We start from the raw sequence: 16,662 nt of genomic DNA, 5'->3' as shown, positions 1-16,662 counted from the left end.
AATGATTTAAAAGATTGGTAATATATGAAATTGCATTATATATTATATGACACATCAGGTTATTCATATAATAATCGTTCTGTTGGTAGGTCCTGACGAAGGCCCAATGACGGGCCGAAAGCTTGACAAATAAAAGGGAGACTAAGATCGAGAGCAACGTCCCGCCTCAGTTCAATTTCTTTCAACTATATGCATCCAACAATGCGGCACCGCGTACGTTCGGGACCCAGGGAACTATTTCTCACATTATATATATATATATATATATATATATATAATGTATATACATTTACATTTTTATGTATATTATATATATATATATATATATATATATATATATATATATGGTTCAAAAAGTTTGCGAATATATCATCCATGGGACTGTAGGCAGAAAAAAGATTGTCTTCCCAGATGAGAAAAACTATAACAAAAAATGAGTCGTCAGCCGACATGCAGACAATCCTATTCTTCGACTTTTGGTGGTCACATTTATGAAATAATATTGACCAATCATATATAATATCAGCAGCTACTGCGGAATCACAACAAGGAGCATCAATGACGGCTACAGTCAAATGAGGAAAAGTCAAAGTCAGTGCCAAATGTATACCTTTCCATTTTCCTGGTATTGTCCGCAGTTTGTCCGCATGCCTAACTTGTGTTGTCCGGAAGGCATCCTGATTGTCCGCGTTCATTCCTGGTGTAATCCTAGATGTTTCCGCGCTGCCCGGCTACGATTAGCATATTCCGAGGTATTTCGCGCTCTTCCGGAGTGATTCCTAGGAATGTCCGCAGTCAGTCCGCGGACAGTCCGCGGACAGTCCGCGGACAGTCCTAGGAATGTCCCAGGACAAGCCGATTCACAAAGTTATTCCGCATCTGTCGCGGACAGGATGCCGAAATGACAAAATTTGCTTCCGCAACCCTTCCGGGGCTTGTCCGCGCCCAAGTGGACGTCCGCCCTTAATAAATCTTTGTATGGCTTTCTATACGAATGTAAGAATTGCTAGGTTTGTTTTAAAGATCTAGCAAGCATGATATGTGAATGTTTATGAGGGTGGGAAATTTTATAATGCTTTTTTTACTCATATTTTAGCACTGTCAGAGAAAATAATAAAACTAATAGATGTTTTTTGACTGCAGATTAAATCAGTTTTACACAGGCAGATATCTTTGTATAAGACATGAATTAAAAAGTTAAATAATGGTAGATCGTATGTCTCCTTTTTATTTTTAAATGCAATAAAACCTTGAATTTTAACCTCTTTGATCTATGTACAGTAATTACTCTCTGTGTTTGAAAATTGAGCGTACCGTATAGGTTTAGGAAGCAGGTGATGACAGCATACTTGCAGGTCAACATAGTGAAAATACTGTATACGCTATAATTTTCGCGTACATAAATTTTCGCGAATTGCCGCTGTCACACGTTTTCGCGAGTGGTGAAATTCGCGATTGGGGGACCAGAGAAAATATGAAATGGCAAAGAAAGTGTGAATTTTCAACTTAACAGTGGCTATTAGCAAATAAGAATGATACTAGTTATACACTGCATGAGAAAAACTTACCAAACTCTGCGAACTAGTAAGTTAGAATTCAACATTTTTGAAGTGGTTAAGTCCATCGCACTAGATTTCTGACGAGTGGTCCCCTTGCGATAATGGATTGGCTCTCTACAGTATTCATAAGTAGACGTGGACGTGCGTAAACAAGCTTAGCCAGTATGGTCTGTTCGGTAAGCCGTGACATGGTATACTAGTACTGAAATGTCCGTATCATCAAGGCAAGGGATTCATTTTGGAAGGTAATATTTTCGCGTGTTGTTAATTTCGCGAATAGCTCCCGACTCGCGAAATTCGCGAAAATAAAACCCCCGCGAAATATATAGCGTATACAGTAATGTGAGAAATAGGAATAGGTGTATTGGACTTGGGGTTTGGTACATGCACTTATGATTGAGGCGAATCCACTATGTAATAATTTTTCTAATTCCATTTGATATTCATCGATATCTCTGCAGGTTATCCCCATTATCTTGCCATCGCGGACTTCGTGAAGCGGTACTTTGTCATGCTCCAGCCGCGGGATAGACGAATTCCACCCAGAGAACAGTGCCGGGTTAGTAAATAGCGCCCTCACTTATCCAGATTTGTTTTCCTCCTCTCATATACCAAAGTCTTAATCTGTGATGCTAACTATTATTTTGTAACTGAGCTATTCACATGTTCTTGTATCCTATCTAATATAAGAAGGACTGCTCTGTGTGTAATTGACTGGTGTTTTCATGTGATTTGTTGCAGGTGATACTAGATCAGATCATGAGAAGATGTGAACTCATTGGATCGGGCAGCTCACAGAACAAGTGGCTCCTCAGTGATCAGCGAGTCTTCTACAGGTAATTTGTCTTTTCATTGATAGAGAAACTCAGATATTGCAGTTCATTGAGTCTTCTTCCGGTAATTTATTTTTTTTCATTGATAGAAAAACTCACATAATTGCAGTGAGCAAGCCTTTTCAGGTAATTTGTCTTTTCATTGATAGAGAAACTCAGATAATTGTAGTGATCACTTAACTCAGTCCTTCAAAACCTCATTGAAATGCTTGCGCCAGTAATCATTCTTAGAAGTTGTCAGATCGGCTAGTCAGCAAAATCTCTTCGTAGCTTCTGATGAGTCAAAAACCCTTTTTTTTCCCTTCCTTTTCTTGTACACTGTGTCAGTCACATACAGCCATAAAGATACTTGCCTAAAGCCCGCCGCACACTACACGATTTTGCCCCGATTCACTGGTCTTACGACCTTAAGACTAGAAGTGTGACGTCACAGTCTTGCCATTTTCTAGTTGTACGACTGGGTCTTAGCGCCAGTCGTAGAGATTTGACATGTTGAATTTCTACGACTGGTCGTAGGCTTTCAGCCATTCACAATGCAGTAATATGCAAGCGCACGCAGTGCGCACTGCGCGGCGCTTTACAGTCGGGTCGTATAGTGTGCGGTGTCCGGTCGTACGACTGGTCTTAAGACCCAGCTTGGCTTAAGACTTTAAGACCAGTCTGATGGTGTAGTGTGCGGTGGCCTTAACTCCAACATTATAGAGCAGTCATAAGTTTTCTAGCTTTCACAGGGCCTTGCATTTCTAGATTCACTACAAGAATCCTTTGCACACAGTGGCTTGTGCAAGATAAGATATGTAGGACACCTATTCCAGCAGTCACTCTATTTTCATGACTGAAACTCAGTTTCAGAAGCTTTACTTTCACCCTAAAGGAAATGTAGAGTAATGCAAAAATGCAATGTCAGTTCAATAGTGTGATGATATCAAGTTAGCTTGAGGGAGGGTTCTCCAAATATATAGATCCTTCATTTGATAGGGAAATGTATGGATGTGATGTCTTCACACTAATCATTCATTTTGCACTTTTTAGCTCTGCCAAGGAAGGAGGAGGTTAAGTGATCATTGGCATTGGTTTGTCTTTTTGCAGAAAACTTAAAAAGTTGCAAAAGGATTTGAATGAAGCTTGCAGAAAAAGTTGATGATGACACAAGGAAGAGATAATAAACTTTTGGTAGTGATCCAGGAATTTTAATGGATTTTGAAGGATTTTTTATCTTTTGGCAGATTGGGTCAATGAACTTGGGAGTTCAAGCTGTGCATTTTAGAAGTTTGCATACGCGCTCTGAAGCGCGTCATCTGCTTGGGCGAGGTGCCACATAGCTAAAAGCTGATGATGTAACAAACGGCTTCTATATTGGGAAATGTGTGGATGATTTTCAGCATGTGTTTATATGGGTGGAATTAAGCGCCTTGGTGGAGGTCTGCGCTGTAAGAGTGCTTTTCTAGTTTGTATTTTGTTTTTCTAACTGGGCATGTCTTCCTGTCTGATCTTTGCCTGTGTGTAGTCAGGAAACAAGGCAAGCGTTGGAGTCTGTGAGGGAAGGTCATAGGGACACATCAGCCCGCTTCCTGCAGTCCAAGGTGCGCTGTTGGCTCGCAAGGCGCCACTGGCCCTCGTCGTCGACGTCGTCATCCTCGTCTTCCTCCGACATCCAGCCCTACAGCGAGTTCATCCACCGACACCCGACCAAGATCACCTTCCGTGAGCCTGTGTACGAGAGGTATGTGGGATGGTAAACGTGGGATGGCCTTTTTTGCAGCATGAATCTTTTGTGAAAATTAACATGCATTTTACCTTCATGAATCAGGGCTTCTCTCGTAATTTGTGAAAATTTCATGCATGCAAAAATTTTTGGTTTTACAGTAATCAATTCTCTGAAGGAGCAAAGTGACCAACCAGGGCTGAGTTGCCTGAATCTGTAAACATATCATCCCATAAAAGACCAATCATTTTTATGATATTGCTAAATCATACCTGTTAACAAGTGCATCCTGAAAGTTCATATGTGTATGTGCACACACTGTGGTTCAAGTAAGATATCGATTCTTGTATTATACTTTTTGGTGGAAATCAAATGAAATGATATGAATGTTAATGAACTATTGTGGACTGATGCATATTCATTACCTTTCTTTTTGATTCCAGAATTCACCTTCCATCTTCCGATGGTAGTGAGGAGTCTGATTCGGGCAGCATTGAGCACAAGAAAGCAAGGATGCAGAGCAGAGTAAACGAAACTGTCAAGGTTAGACTATGATGAATCTTAATAATAATATTGGTTGAGATGAAAATGCAGCTTTTAACTTTTTGGGAGATACTTAGAAACCACTTTCTCTTTGAAATGTTATTGTTGAAGAGCATACAATTCTCAGAAGATTTCAAAGTTTATTTGATGAAAATTGGTTTTGAAATTGCTGAGATATCCAAAAACAAATTAAAACAAAGCTATCCTTGTAAAAGGTGGGTTCCACCTTTTATTACAATCACTTTATTTTGGATATCTCGGCCATTTCATAGCTAATTTTCATCATATAAACCTTGAATTGCTATTAGAATTTATGCTCTTTCTTATTTCTTGACAGGCTTCTAAATCTCTTAAAATAAACATTGAAAAACATTGGAAATCGAAGCCCCACCTAAACCGAAGCTGTACCATCCCTATAAGTATGATGGCAGGTGTTTTGTTTTTTGTTTTTTTTTATTTGGGGGTTCTTTTTTATAGTGGGTTTAGTACCTGCATTGATTTAAGGTGCTGTTTAAAGTACTTAGCTACCCGGGCCCCTTTTCATAAAAAGTTGCTTTGATAGCAACTCTTGCTGCAACGGCAAGTGTCATTGTAATGACAAGAATCCTGCTTATACCAATTGGCTGCTGCGACGGTAAGTTGCCATTCTAGCAAGAATTGCTATCCTGATGTCTTTTATGAGATGGGACCCTGCCTTTACTGCAAATCATCAGAATATATTTTGTGCCTCTCATGTCCTCACTCTACTTCCTTGGAATCACAGAAGATTATGTCCTTCCCATAAACACATATTCATGTACAGACACATATGTAAAGAAAATTCCCATATGAAGATAATATGTATATTCACACATAATTAAGCTCGTGCGGAAAATGAATTTCTTTTCTCTAATTTCTCATTGCGTGTTCCTTTTCTGATCATCCTTTCATAACCTCATATTGTATATTTGTTTTTTACCCCAAACAGGACATCCCACCCCCGCTACCCAGCAACCATCCAACAAGGAGACATTTAGACCTAAGCAAGGGGTTTCCCCACACAAGAATCATGGGATGTGACTACTCACCAGGTACAGATTTTTCTCCACCATCTAACCCTACTCGCTTATGACATCTTAAAGGCATTATTACCTCCGCCAAGGGAGGAGATTATGTTTTCGTTACCGTTGGTTTGTTCGTTAGTTAGTTCGTTAGTTAGTTAGTTCGTTTGTCCGTGTGCAAAATAACTCAAAAAGTAGTTAACGGATTGGGATGAAACTTGCAGGAAAGGTTGAGAATGACACAAGTAACAAACGATTAACTTTTGGTAGTGATCCGAGAATTTTGGGGGAATTTATGAAGGATGTTGATATTTTGGCAGGTAGGGTCAATGAACTTGGGAGTTCAGGCTGCGCGTATTTGAGGTTTGCATGCACGCACTAAAGTGCGTGCTCTAGTTTCTGCTGGGGAGAGGCGCGCCGCGCATCTGAGGGTTTATGACATAACAAAGGCTTCTATATTGGGAAATCGGGCGATTTTTCAGTGGGTGAAAATCACTTATCTCTATGGAAGAGCAAGATCATTAGTGAAAAGTACCTGCTTGGCGGAAGTCTGCGCTCTCGGAGTGCTTTTCTAGTTTACCATTTGCAGATGAAACAAAAACCAAGCTTTAGTGCATCAAAATAGTTCTAAAATATGGGATAGAGATATACTGTAAAACATGATATATTCGCGACATGAATTTTTCGCGAATTGGAGCGGACGGCCTTTTTTGCGGCATGAAATTTTCGCGAACCGCTACTGGCATTCAATGCATATAGTGTAGACAAGAACTTCTGCGTGCATTTTAATTTCGCGAATCTTGGCGCTCGCAAAATACACGAAATTAAAATGCACGCGAAAATTCCTCGTTTTACAGTAATCAATGTTAAGTAAGGTATGTTAATTATACAAAATGTGAACAATAGTGATAATGAAATTGTTTATAGAATACAGTTGTGGTTTATTGAGAAAAATAGTGATATCTCCTTATACAGTTTAGGTTTTACTGCAAAATTCTTATAAGTAGGATGTTTTTTGATACAACTGACCTATGCATATGCATTAAATGTGATAACTTGAACATTTTCTAAGTCACTGCTCCCAGTGGTAAACAATACCTTTGAAGGGATATATGCCTCAAATACACGTTCGGATCCAGTGAATGTAGCAGTACTGTACTAGATGTACACATTAGTGATGCTTGATGAAAATTGGACCATCTGTTCAAATGTTATACAACTTAGATCATAAACTTGTATGCATACATACATTCATAGTATACTGTGTGTACATTCCTGTACACATACAAACATATATACGTACATACATACATACATACATTCATGACGAACTAGAACGATATAAAGAGAAAGGGAGGGAGACTTTGAGAAACAGACAAACAGACAGACAGACAGACACGAATATTGTAAAAGTGGAAATTTTCGCACATTTCGCACAACCAGAAACTAGCGCGAAAATAAAAGCACGCAAATATTTTTGCTTGTCATATGTTCCAGTAGATGACGTTTTGATTCCGCGGAATTAAAAACATGCGAAACTCTTCTAACCCCGCCGAGCGCGAAAAGTTAGTCGCGCGCGCGAAAATATCCACTTTTACAGTAGGAAATTGACCTAACCTTGTGTGGTCTCAACACTTATGATTGTGATGCATCATACACTGTATACACTGCACACAATGTTGTCAGTGTCAGTGACGTCTTTTTGCAAACTGTTTCTCCCAACAGACTCGTCGTGCACAGAGCCTGTGCTGAGAGAGGGTGAGCCCATTCTGGTGATGGGGGTGAGCAGCAATGCAGAGATGCTGATTGTGGAGCACAATAATTGCACCTTACAAGTTCCATTGAAGTTGACCTTGATGCAGGTAAGAACACTTGGAGGATGGGGGGGGGGGGGGGGTTAAAACCAAAGATACAGAATGGTCTTAAAAACAAAAATAGGAATATTAGCACTAAAATCATAGTTTGTTTCCTTTGTTAATATATGTGACCGTGCACCTCAAAACGAACAAAAAGTCGCACACACTGATTTTGCGTGAGGACTGAAAATAAGTGAAATGGGTCAACTTAGCCGAACTTGACTTTTTCATATTTTCTGAAAGAGTGGGTCTTCTTTTACATTATGCTAAAATTTGGTATCATAAAAAGGGCAGGAAAGTGTGTTTTTTTAGCAGTTTATCTCGAACATTTTTGGTAGAATAGTGCGAATAGGTGTGTCTTTAGAATCCCTTTTTCATTTCTGAAAAACCTTGTCCACACTCTTCACTTTCAACTCTAATAACTTTTGAAAGGATAGTGCTACTGCTTTAAAAGTTGGCATTGATTATGGACAGAATGTGTTAATGAGGCATGTCTAATTTCAGTTTAATCTGATAATCCCTTCATTGTTGTTACTCCGGTGGTTAACTTCCTGTTTTTTGTCCCATTCATCGCACAGCTAGCACGGTTTGGTAAAGATTAAGCGCTTGAATAGACACTGTACTTCAGAGCCTCTTTTCTCAGTTCACACTTTGCCTGAGTTTGTGCTTTCTTTCCAATATTTCGATAGGTTAAGAGAGTCCATTTGATTTGAGTTATACATCATTTTAAAGCTTAAAGTCTACTCTTTCAGAATATGGTCATAACTAAAAATTCATGTCTGGCGACTTTTTGTTTGTTTTGAGGTGCAGGGTCACATATACATAGGTACATATGCATAATATTTTAAATATGTTCGCTTTGTTCCCTACAAATTTTGTATGAAAAATCATACATGCCTGGAATTTGAGAGAGGCCTCAACAAATTGGAATTCTAAACAGATGAAATGGACTGATGCACTCAACTATCCTTGTGAATCAGTTACTTCCAAGTGCAGGGAAAAAAAAGGGAAAAATCCATATGATTGTGCCATTCAATGCTTAATAGTTCTCAAAGTTACTTTTGGACTTTTCATGCTAAATTTTGGAATTTTGGATTTCAGTTTGTGACAACTTCATTCATTTTTCAACTAATCATTTTATCCCAACTAGCATCTCAGCTATTATTTAGGTAATGGTAAAAAGACATAATATTTTGTAAGTGTGCTTGGCTTTTGATGTTTTTATCATCCTGAAGTGATGGGGCATATTCAAAGGAGAATGAAACCCAGATATACACATGGATTGAGCTATATCGCAGTATATCACTCAGAAAGTTTGAGTAAAGTCAGACAATCCGTTTGAAAGATATGATTTTTTTAATTTTTCAGTGCAGCCATCGGTGGATAGAATGACTATTACAATTTGTGACATCACATATAAAGAATAATGTAAAGAAAATATCAAGAATATTGAACAAAATATTTTAATGAAAAGTACACATTCCCTGGACTCGTTACTGACAAATGTTAAGGGTAGCATTATTCCCCCAGCTTTCTGAAAGAGGAGAGTCAGCCTAGAAGAAGTAATCCTGTTGCAGCTTTTCACAGGAAGCTATACTCAAGTGTTTTTTATGTAGGCTAGAAAAGTGCAAATGTGTTGAATTTTCTTTTATACATTCTTGATATTGTTCTTCATATACAGCATCACAAACTGTAGTCTTCTCACCCAGCGATGGCTACACTAAAACTTCAAAAATTCATAACATTTGAATGGATCAATCATTTGATATTTCTCAAACTGTTAGTGATGTATTCCTTCTAATCCTGCTGTGTTCTCTCAATCGACATGCAAACATTGGTCTTATTCCCATTTTGGAATAAGAATTTTAATAGAGAAGATGCTGTTTTCCAATAATTATTGTCTCTCAATCCTTGTGAATGTACGAATTCTTTGCACTTTCTTTCTGCAGACTGGTGATTGCATTCTTGGAACAAGATTGTGATGTCTCAAAGAGTCATGAGCTCAACAATGAGGGCGCTGTACTCATCTCCCCTCAAGCCCTTTCCAACCTACCTGACCGGACCATTTGATTCTGTTGCTGTGGTTAAAAGTGTTCTGTTGACAAGCTGCAAATAGAAGCAAAAAATGATGGATGAATGGAGATCACTGTCATATATTAGGATACTCTTTTACAGAACGTAGTAATTCTGCATTAGCCGACATACCTTGTACCTAATCTATACATGTGAGTTTTCAAGCAAAGTTTATAGTCTTGAATTAAACAGTAATGCTGACAACTACGCTGATTACATATATGCATCTGACATTCCATTATGACGATAGAAATGCCTCCTAATTTTGCATTTTTAATTTGTTGACTTTGTTTCTTGTCAGAGCTTTTTTTTTTTCCTAAGAAAATTTACTGACTGCAATTTGAATAATTGTACCTGTAATTGTTATTCTTTTGGCAAGACAGGAGTTATGTATTCAAAAGGTTAGCCTTTTTGTAGATTACGTCCTTTTATGACACAATGACAATACATGTTTTTGCTCGTGAGAATGCAAGGCAAAGAAGGCGAAAAGAAAGTAACAAAAACATCAACGGAAATTGATAATACATTGCAGAACAAGTGCATGTCTGTTGAACACAGCTCCACAACTTTTTAATCCATAGTCCCTTGAACTAAATTACTATGTCTATATTCATACCTTTACTAGTCCCAACACAAACGATGGAAAAACCAGTTATCATTGGATTCCAGACTGATGTGTACTACAGCCTGTATTTTGTATTCCATGTATGATAAAATTAATTTTGTAGTGACAGTAATGTAGTGAACTCTCATTACACAGAATTGGTGATGTAATGTTATCTTATTTTAACAAAGTAAGGTTTCTTGCCCAAAATTTGAACAATCTTTGTAGATTACTGGGATTTTATTCTACCCTGTTGTAAAAAGAAAATGGATGTAAAATGGGATTTCGCTGACCCCCAGTTGTTTGTTACAGCCAGAGATCAGTGTGCGTATATTTTTTCCCCAATCGTATGTAGTATGACATGAGAGTTATTAATTTGATAATTGACTCATTCTTTGCCATAAATGGTCTTCCATGACGACATGCTCACCTATTATGAGAGGAGTGCACCAGCGATTAGTTGTAGAGAAGTTTTCACATTCTGAAACTTCATTATTCGTATTCCCAGAGACTTAAGCTTTCCCAAAATGCATTATTCACTTTATTTATATAAATATCAAGCTATTTTTTTTTCTGTGCCCAGTCCTTTAAATCATTGCCGTAGCCACGCAATTTGTCATTCATTTAGAGCCACAAAGGAGACAAGCCTTGGTGGTGAGTGAGAAATGACAGTTCTATAATTATCCCCTTTCACTGAAGCCCCTCGATTTGAAACCTATAGCATTGAACATTGTACAACCACCGTTTGTTTTATTATTTGGACGAGAGGGTGCATTGCTGATGAAAAGGAAAATAGATATAGTGATAACTTGGCTTTGTTCCAGACAACTTGTACGTTTCTGATGCTTGGAAGGAGAATAAGAACAGCTACATCTGTAGAGAAAGGAAAGTACTTGATATTTGTTGTTGTTGTTCACTATGACTACACATATACTCAGCCAGCAAATCTTGCCATTTTATGTGTGACAGAGGAAATTGCATGTACAGATATGATATTTTGACAATTACTCCTTTTTCTAGTTTCGTTTATGTAATGATAGGTGGTAGTGTTCAGTATTTCTTGAGAATGAGAAGTAAAAATGAGGAAGAGTAAAATATAGTACACCAAGGAACGGTCACCTCCTAATTCGGCAGTCACACCTTTGTGTGTGGAAGGAAGTTAGTATTAGTGAACTTTGTGCAGAAATGCATTATTCATGACTGTGATATATTACAAATGATCATGCATCTGTATTTAGCATTACATGTAGCCCTCAAGTCATAAATTTTGTCATCTATCTTTATTCAAAAACTTTGACTTAATGCATAGGTGCATCCTGCAATAGCAGAAATTTCAAAGACTACTTTTATCTCGAATTTGTTACTAACCATTTCCTTCATATCACTGTTGGTTGTACTCTGCTTGTGTTCAGTTTTCTTCTTCTTTAACTTCTCTTACTCTCCAACACTTGTTTTTCTTTTTCATTTTAATTTGTGCCCCTTCAAATAGAACAAAAAGTAATATTTCTAGATACATTCAGATTTATAATTTACTCCTCAAATTTGTGCCGACTCTAATGATTTTTTTTTCTTGCAGTGGCAAGAAAAAGATGAAAAGAACTGTTGTTGACTTTTGAAAAATTTTCTCTTTAGTTTGTTATGCAAGACAAGGTTATTTTGATATTCTATTACTGGATGTAACCTAAAAAGATCTAAAGTGTAGAATGCAAGAATTTGATACTGTATTGTGAAATATCAATTCCTCTAATACCCTTACCTTCTACAGTGCTTTTAACTGGTAACAGTGTTAGTGACATAGTTCAGGATATGAAATGATGTTATTTTTCAACTAATTTTTCTTAATCTCAATTGTGATTTTACTTTTTCTTTAGAATATGAAAACTGATGATTTTAAATTAATGAGTAGACTGTAACCTGCTTCCATTTTACACTTTTTTTTCTTTCAACAACAGTTTTGCAATAAGTCTGCCCTATTGCAAACTCAATCTTTGTAATAGTTGAGTTTTTGACATGACTTACAGAGTGTGTGGAAGCATTTTGAATTTGCAGATATAGAGATGTGACCATCTTGTAAATAATAAGATATATATATAACTCAGTAGAAGTGATCTAGTCTGCCTAATTTAGTGAAAGTGTGAGGCAGAACACAGCTTAGACCAAATCATCATGAATGCATCTCCTTAGTATTTATTATTATTATTAATGGGGATATTGTGTATTCATTATTATGTTTACAGACTTGAAAGCGGGAATTCCGGCTATCACTACCAGAATCATATGTTTTAATTGATATTAAAGCTAAACATATGTCATAGTATTTAGACTCCATCATATCCCTATTGCTGTCATTTCTCAGTGTGTTATTTGTAATTCAGTGAAATGAATGTTGTGGCTATAAAGAGTGATATTGTATGTGTGTAAGCGAGGTGCCAGATCTTCTTGAGTCTGCAAGAGGTTGTTGGACAGGGTTTTTTTTTTTTGCTACGTTTTGTTTTGCTTTGTTTTGTTTTGTTGTGTTTTGTCTTGTTTTGTTTTGTTTTGTTTTTAATCTCTGTTGCCCTGATGGTTCATTAATCCTAAAATGATATAAGGTTCATTATTTTGAGGTCTCATTATTCCGAAACACAAATTCTGTAAAACTAGATTCTCATAGGTCCAAAAGTGAAATGGAGCTTGTTAATCTAGACATTTGTTAGCGTCATTCAGAAGGTTCCTTATTCCAAACATTCCCTCATCCAAAAATAAAATTGATTATTATGGCTTGTTATTCCGAAGGTTCTTAAATTCGAAAATGAAATATGGTTTGTCATTCCGAAGGTTCAATAGTCCAATAATGAAATTTGCAGAAGATTCATCAGTCCCCAAATGGTTAAAAAAAACCTGCTCACTTATGAATGTAACCTTCGGAATTGCGAACCTTGTTTCTTCAAAGATGCATCACCACTTTATGTATACATGTATACATATATGTATATATACACACATATGTATATATATATATATGTATATATATATATATATATATATATATATATATATATATATATATATATATATATATATATATATATACACACACATATGTCTCTGGCAATTGTTCTGGTTATTTGAGTCTCATAATTTCAGAGTGCCTTGATGTGATTAAACTGTAATATATTGCACACATTACTCTCTCGATCTTTTCATAAGTATAGGAAAAAAGTTGTGCGCAAGGAAAATCTCTTTGGTTGTGCACCATTCTGGTTTGATATACTGCACGTCACTATAAACTATCTATCGATTCCTTCGAAAGAAGAGTGCGAGCAATTCGTACTCGCTACAAAATCAAAGAAAGAAAAAAAGGACTAAACAAGATAAGCTGTACAAAGTTGTATATTATACAGACATTTTCGTACACATGTCTAGCTGATAAATAAAGTACTCTGAAAGCCATATTTGCCTTCATCGATTTGAACGGAACTTCAAAATCTGGCCAATGTCTCAAGCAAAATAAAGCTGACATTTTCCCACAGGATTTTCTGTGGACAGTATAGTTGTATGTTCACATCAACGTTAGATAGTGAGTTACCCTCTAAGTTGCTAAGCTGATTTTATCCACTGAGTTTGTCTCAACGATCAAAAGACATGAGGAAAAACTTTCTGGAGGGAAGAAACACAATTTGTTTTTGTCGTGATGTCATTACAAACAAAAATATAAATGAAATACAAAAAAAAAACAATTCCACTTTTCTAGTATAATGAAAGATCACTTGAATAACCTCCTACAGAACTAGTAGAAGGCAGGGGAAATAAAATTGCCTTTTTTATTATGACCAAAATCAGTAACAAGTCGATGGAATGTGTACTATTCATTAAAACTGAAATTTTGTGGAATTCTCCTTATATTTTCTGTACACACTGTACTATTTTCCAAAATGATGTCATCTTATCCAGTCTTCTTATCCAGCAATGATGGCACTTTAATCAGTCGTCCGATTTCCCTCGAACCTTGTTTGATGTCTTCTACTAATATCGCTGCAGCTTTCACTCAATCCTGGTATTTATATTTGGGCTTCGATTTCCTTACGTGTCTCTTTACAGCTCTCCCCTTGGGTGATAGGGCCCCTATAGAGTTGTATCAACAGGTTTTAACGACCCAGTTCATCTGAACGACAAGGGAGATCACAAACCCCCTCAATGTGAATTTTGAAACTATAATTGAGGCTAGTGCTGAATACATTTTTGGTAAAAAAAAAAAAGCGGATCATACACATAAGTACCGTCGCACCAGCGTACCACGTGTAGTCATTGCTTTGTTTGTTTGTTTGTTTGTTTATTTGTTTGTTTGTTTGTTTGTATTAATCGTTGGCGTTTTATTTGATATCAGCCCATTATCTACAACATCCATACTTCAGTGGAAAAATTCTGGAGTATTTTAGGCATGTGATTTGATTAGGAGCAATCTAGGAAAACGCATAACTCAACTGGATTGTGTCTTTATTGCTAGATAATTATGTGGTTGGTCGAGTTGCCACCATGTGACATTCATTACTTTCGTCAACCATGCATTAAGCCAATTAGTACTTGATCCAAACGATTCAACATTCAAATGCTAAACCTTGAGAACCAAGTTATGCACAGATGTGGGCAAGATGGTCGAATGTTAACTTTGTATTATCTTAATAACTAGAAGATTTGAATACAGAATGTTGAATGACTAATTTTGTACTAGTACTTGGTTCCGTACAATTACCACCAAGTTTCAAACATCAGGATTTCACCATTTCCTCTGAAATTCAGCTTAAAATTGTAAAAATCAAGGACCTCTTTGTTTGGTCTCCATTCTTACAGTCAAACTATGTTGAGGTGCGGCTCTGAGGATGGAACATCAACAGGGGCGGATCTAGCTTTTTCCCAAGGGGGGGGGGGGGGGTGGGAGGGGGTATTCCGCCCTCCTGTCCGGTAGTAGGGAGATTTTACATTTTTAGGGTTGTCAGCTTGCGATTTTAAGCATACTTGCATGCTCTATTTTTTCTCTTTTTTGCCCAAATAATTGGGGGGGGGGGCTGCAGCCCCACCAAGCGCGCCAGATAACTTCTGGTTGGGGAGGGGGGTGCAAAATCTCGACGGGGGCATAGGCCTATTATCTTTTGTGTGATGGTGTGAGATCCTCGGCGAGGGAGCGAAGCGACCGAGCGGGGAGGGGGGTGTGGGAGGGGGATACCCCCTCCCGCGGTAGGGACTTTTTGTAAAAACAGAGTACAAAAGTTGCGTTTATAGAGCATTTAAAAGCAAATTTCTAGGGAATTAAGCACAGTGGAAAAAATCAGTGCGAAGGAGTATGATTATAACATATACGGGGGTACATTATGTGACGGTGTGAGAAGATCGGCGAGGGAGCAAAGCGACCGAGCAGGGGAGGGTGTCGGAGGGGGATCCCCTCCCACGGTAGGGCCTTTTTGTAAAAACAGAGTATAAAAGTCGCATTTATAGAGCATTTTAAATCAAATTCCTAGAAAATTAAACATAGTTAAAAAAAATCTCTGCGAAGGGCTATGATTATAACATACAGGGGTACATTTATGTGACGGTGTGATATCCTCGGCGAGGGAGTGGGAGGGGATACCCCCTCCCATGGTAGCGACTTTTTGTAAAAGCAGAGTATAGAAGTTGCATTTATAGAGCATTTTAAGCCAAATTTCTAGGGAATTAAACATAGTAAAAAAAAATCACTGAGAAACGACTATGATCATAACTTAAGAAAACTATTCATTTTACAAGTACGGGCAGAACGAGCGAGCCACTTTCACTTTGCCATTCGTCTGAAATGTATTCATCATTGTTCGAGCAATACAAATTATTCTTATATTACTAGAAAGTATAGAGGAAAAGTAAAAAATGTTAGGTTTACTAAAGGTACGTTTCAAGGGGCACACTCGAGGAGCGAGGCTACCATGCATCTATACACTAAATTTACTCATAAGTAAATATATTAGTGTATAGATATAATAATGTAATTGTTAGTGTATAATAATTTTCATTTGTTACAGGGGTAGTTGGGGGGGGGGCAAAAACTCGTTTTGCCACCCCCCCCCCAAAAAAAAAAATTATGGGGGGGGGGGGGGCAAGTGCCCCCTCTGCCCCCCGCTGCCGGTGCCCTTGAGCCCCACCACCCCCCCCCCCCCCCCCCGGCTCCGCGGTCCCTGGGTTTGACCCAACGAGATGCGCCGGTTTTTTTGTTTGTTTGTTTGTTTGTTTGTTTTTGGGTTTTTTGCTATTTGAACCCTCGTAAGTGATGTTTTCCTGGGATCTACTAACGCAATGGAGACCATAAAAAGCAGTTATTAACTCTGGACACATGATGGCGTTTTCCTATGCACATTTAATTTTTACTTGGCAGCCAAAGGGGGAGGGGGGCGGTTAAACCCCCCGAACCCCCCCCCCCCCCCCCCCTAGATCCGCCACTGATC

The 16,662-nt window shown here is 37.8% G+C and overlaps 1 protein-coding gene across 1 annotated transcript in view; it reads left to right on the top strand.

The window, feature by feature from the left end:
• LOC139718828 (unconventional myosin-X-like) overlaps positions 1–9,707 on the top strand; it is a 131,858-nt gene extending 122,151 nt beyond the window's left edge. The window contains exons 18-24 of the mRNA XM_071630292.1: positions 2,021–2,118; positions 2,301–2,395; positions 3,900–4,115; positions 4,541–4,640; positions 5,608–5,710; positions 7,406–7,542; positions 9,486–9,707. Of these exons, the coding sequence (XP_071486393.1) occupies positions 2,021–2,118; positions 2,301–2,395; positions 3,900–4,115; positions 4,541–4,640; positions 5,608–5,710; positions 7,406–7,542; positions 9,486–9,518 (782 nt within the window). The 3' untranslated portion in view covers positions 9,519–9,707. The remainder of the gene's footprint in view (positions 1–2,020; positions 2,119–2,300; positions 2,396–3,899; positions 4,116–4,540; positions 4,641–5,607; positions 5,711–7,405; positions 7,543–9,485) is intronic.
• The last annotated feature ends 6,955 nt before the right edge of the window (positions 9,708–16,662 follow it).

The sequence above is a fragment of the Diadema antillarum genome, unplaced genomic scaffold (assembly GCF_040938485.1).
Source record: "Diadema antillarum isolate AM-2024a unplaced genomic scaffold, OU_Dant_1.0 scf00000100, whole genome shotgun sequence".
NCBI classification, from domain to species: domain Eukaryota; kingdom Metazoa; phylum Echinodermata; class Echinoidea; order Diadematoida; family Diadematidae; genus Diadema; species Diadema antillarum.
This window is presented reverse-complemented; position numbering and strand designations above follow the sequence as displayed.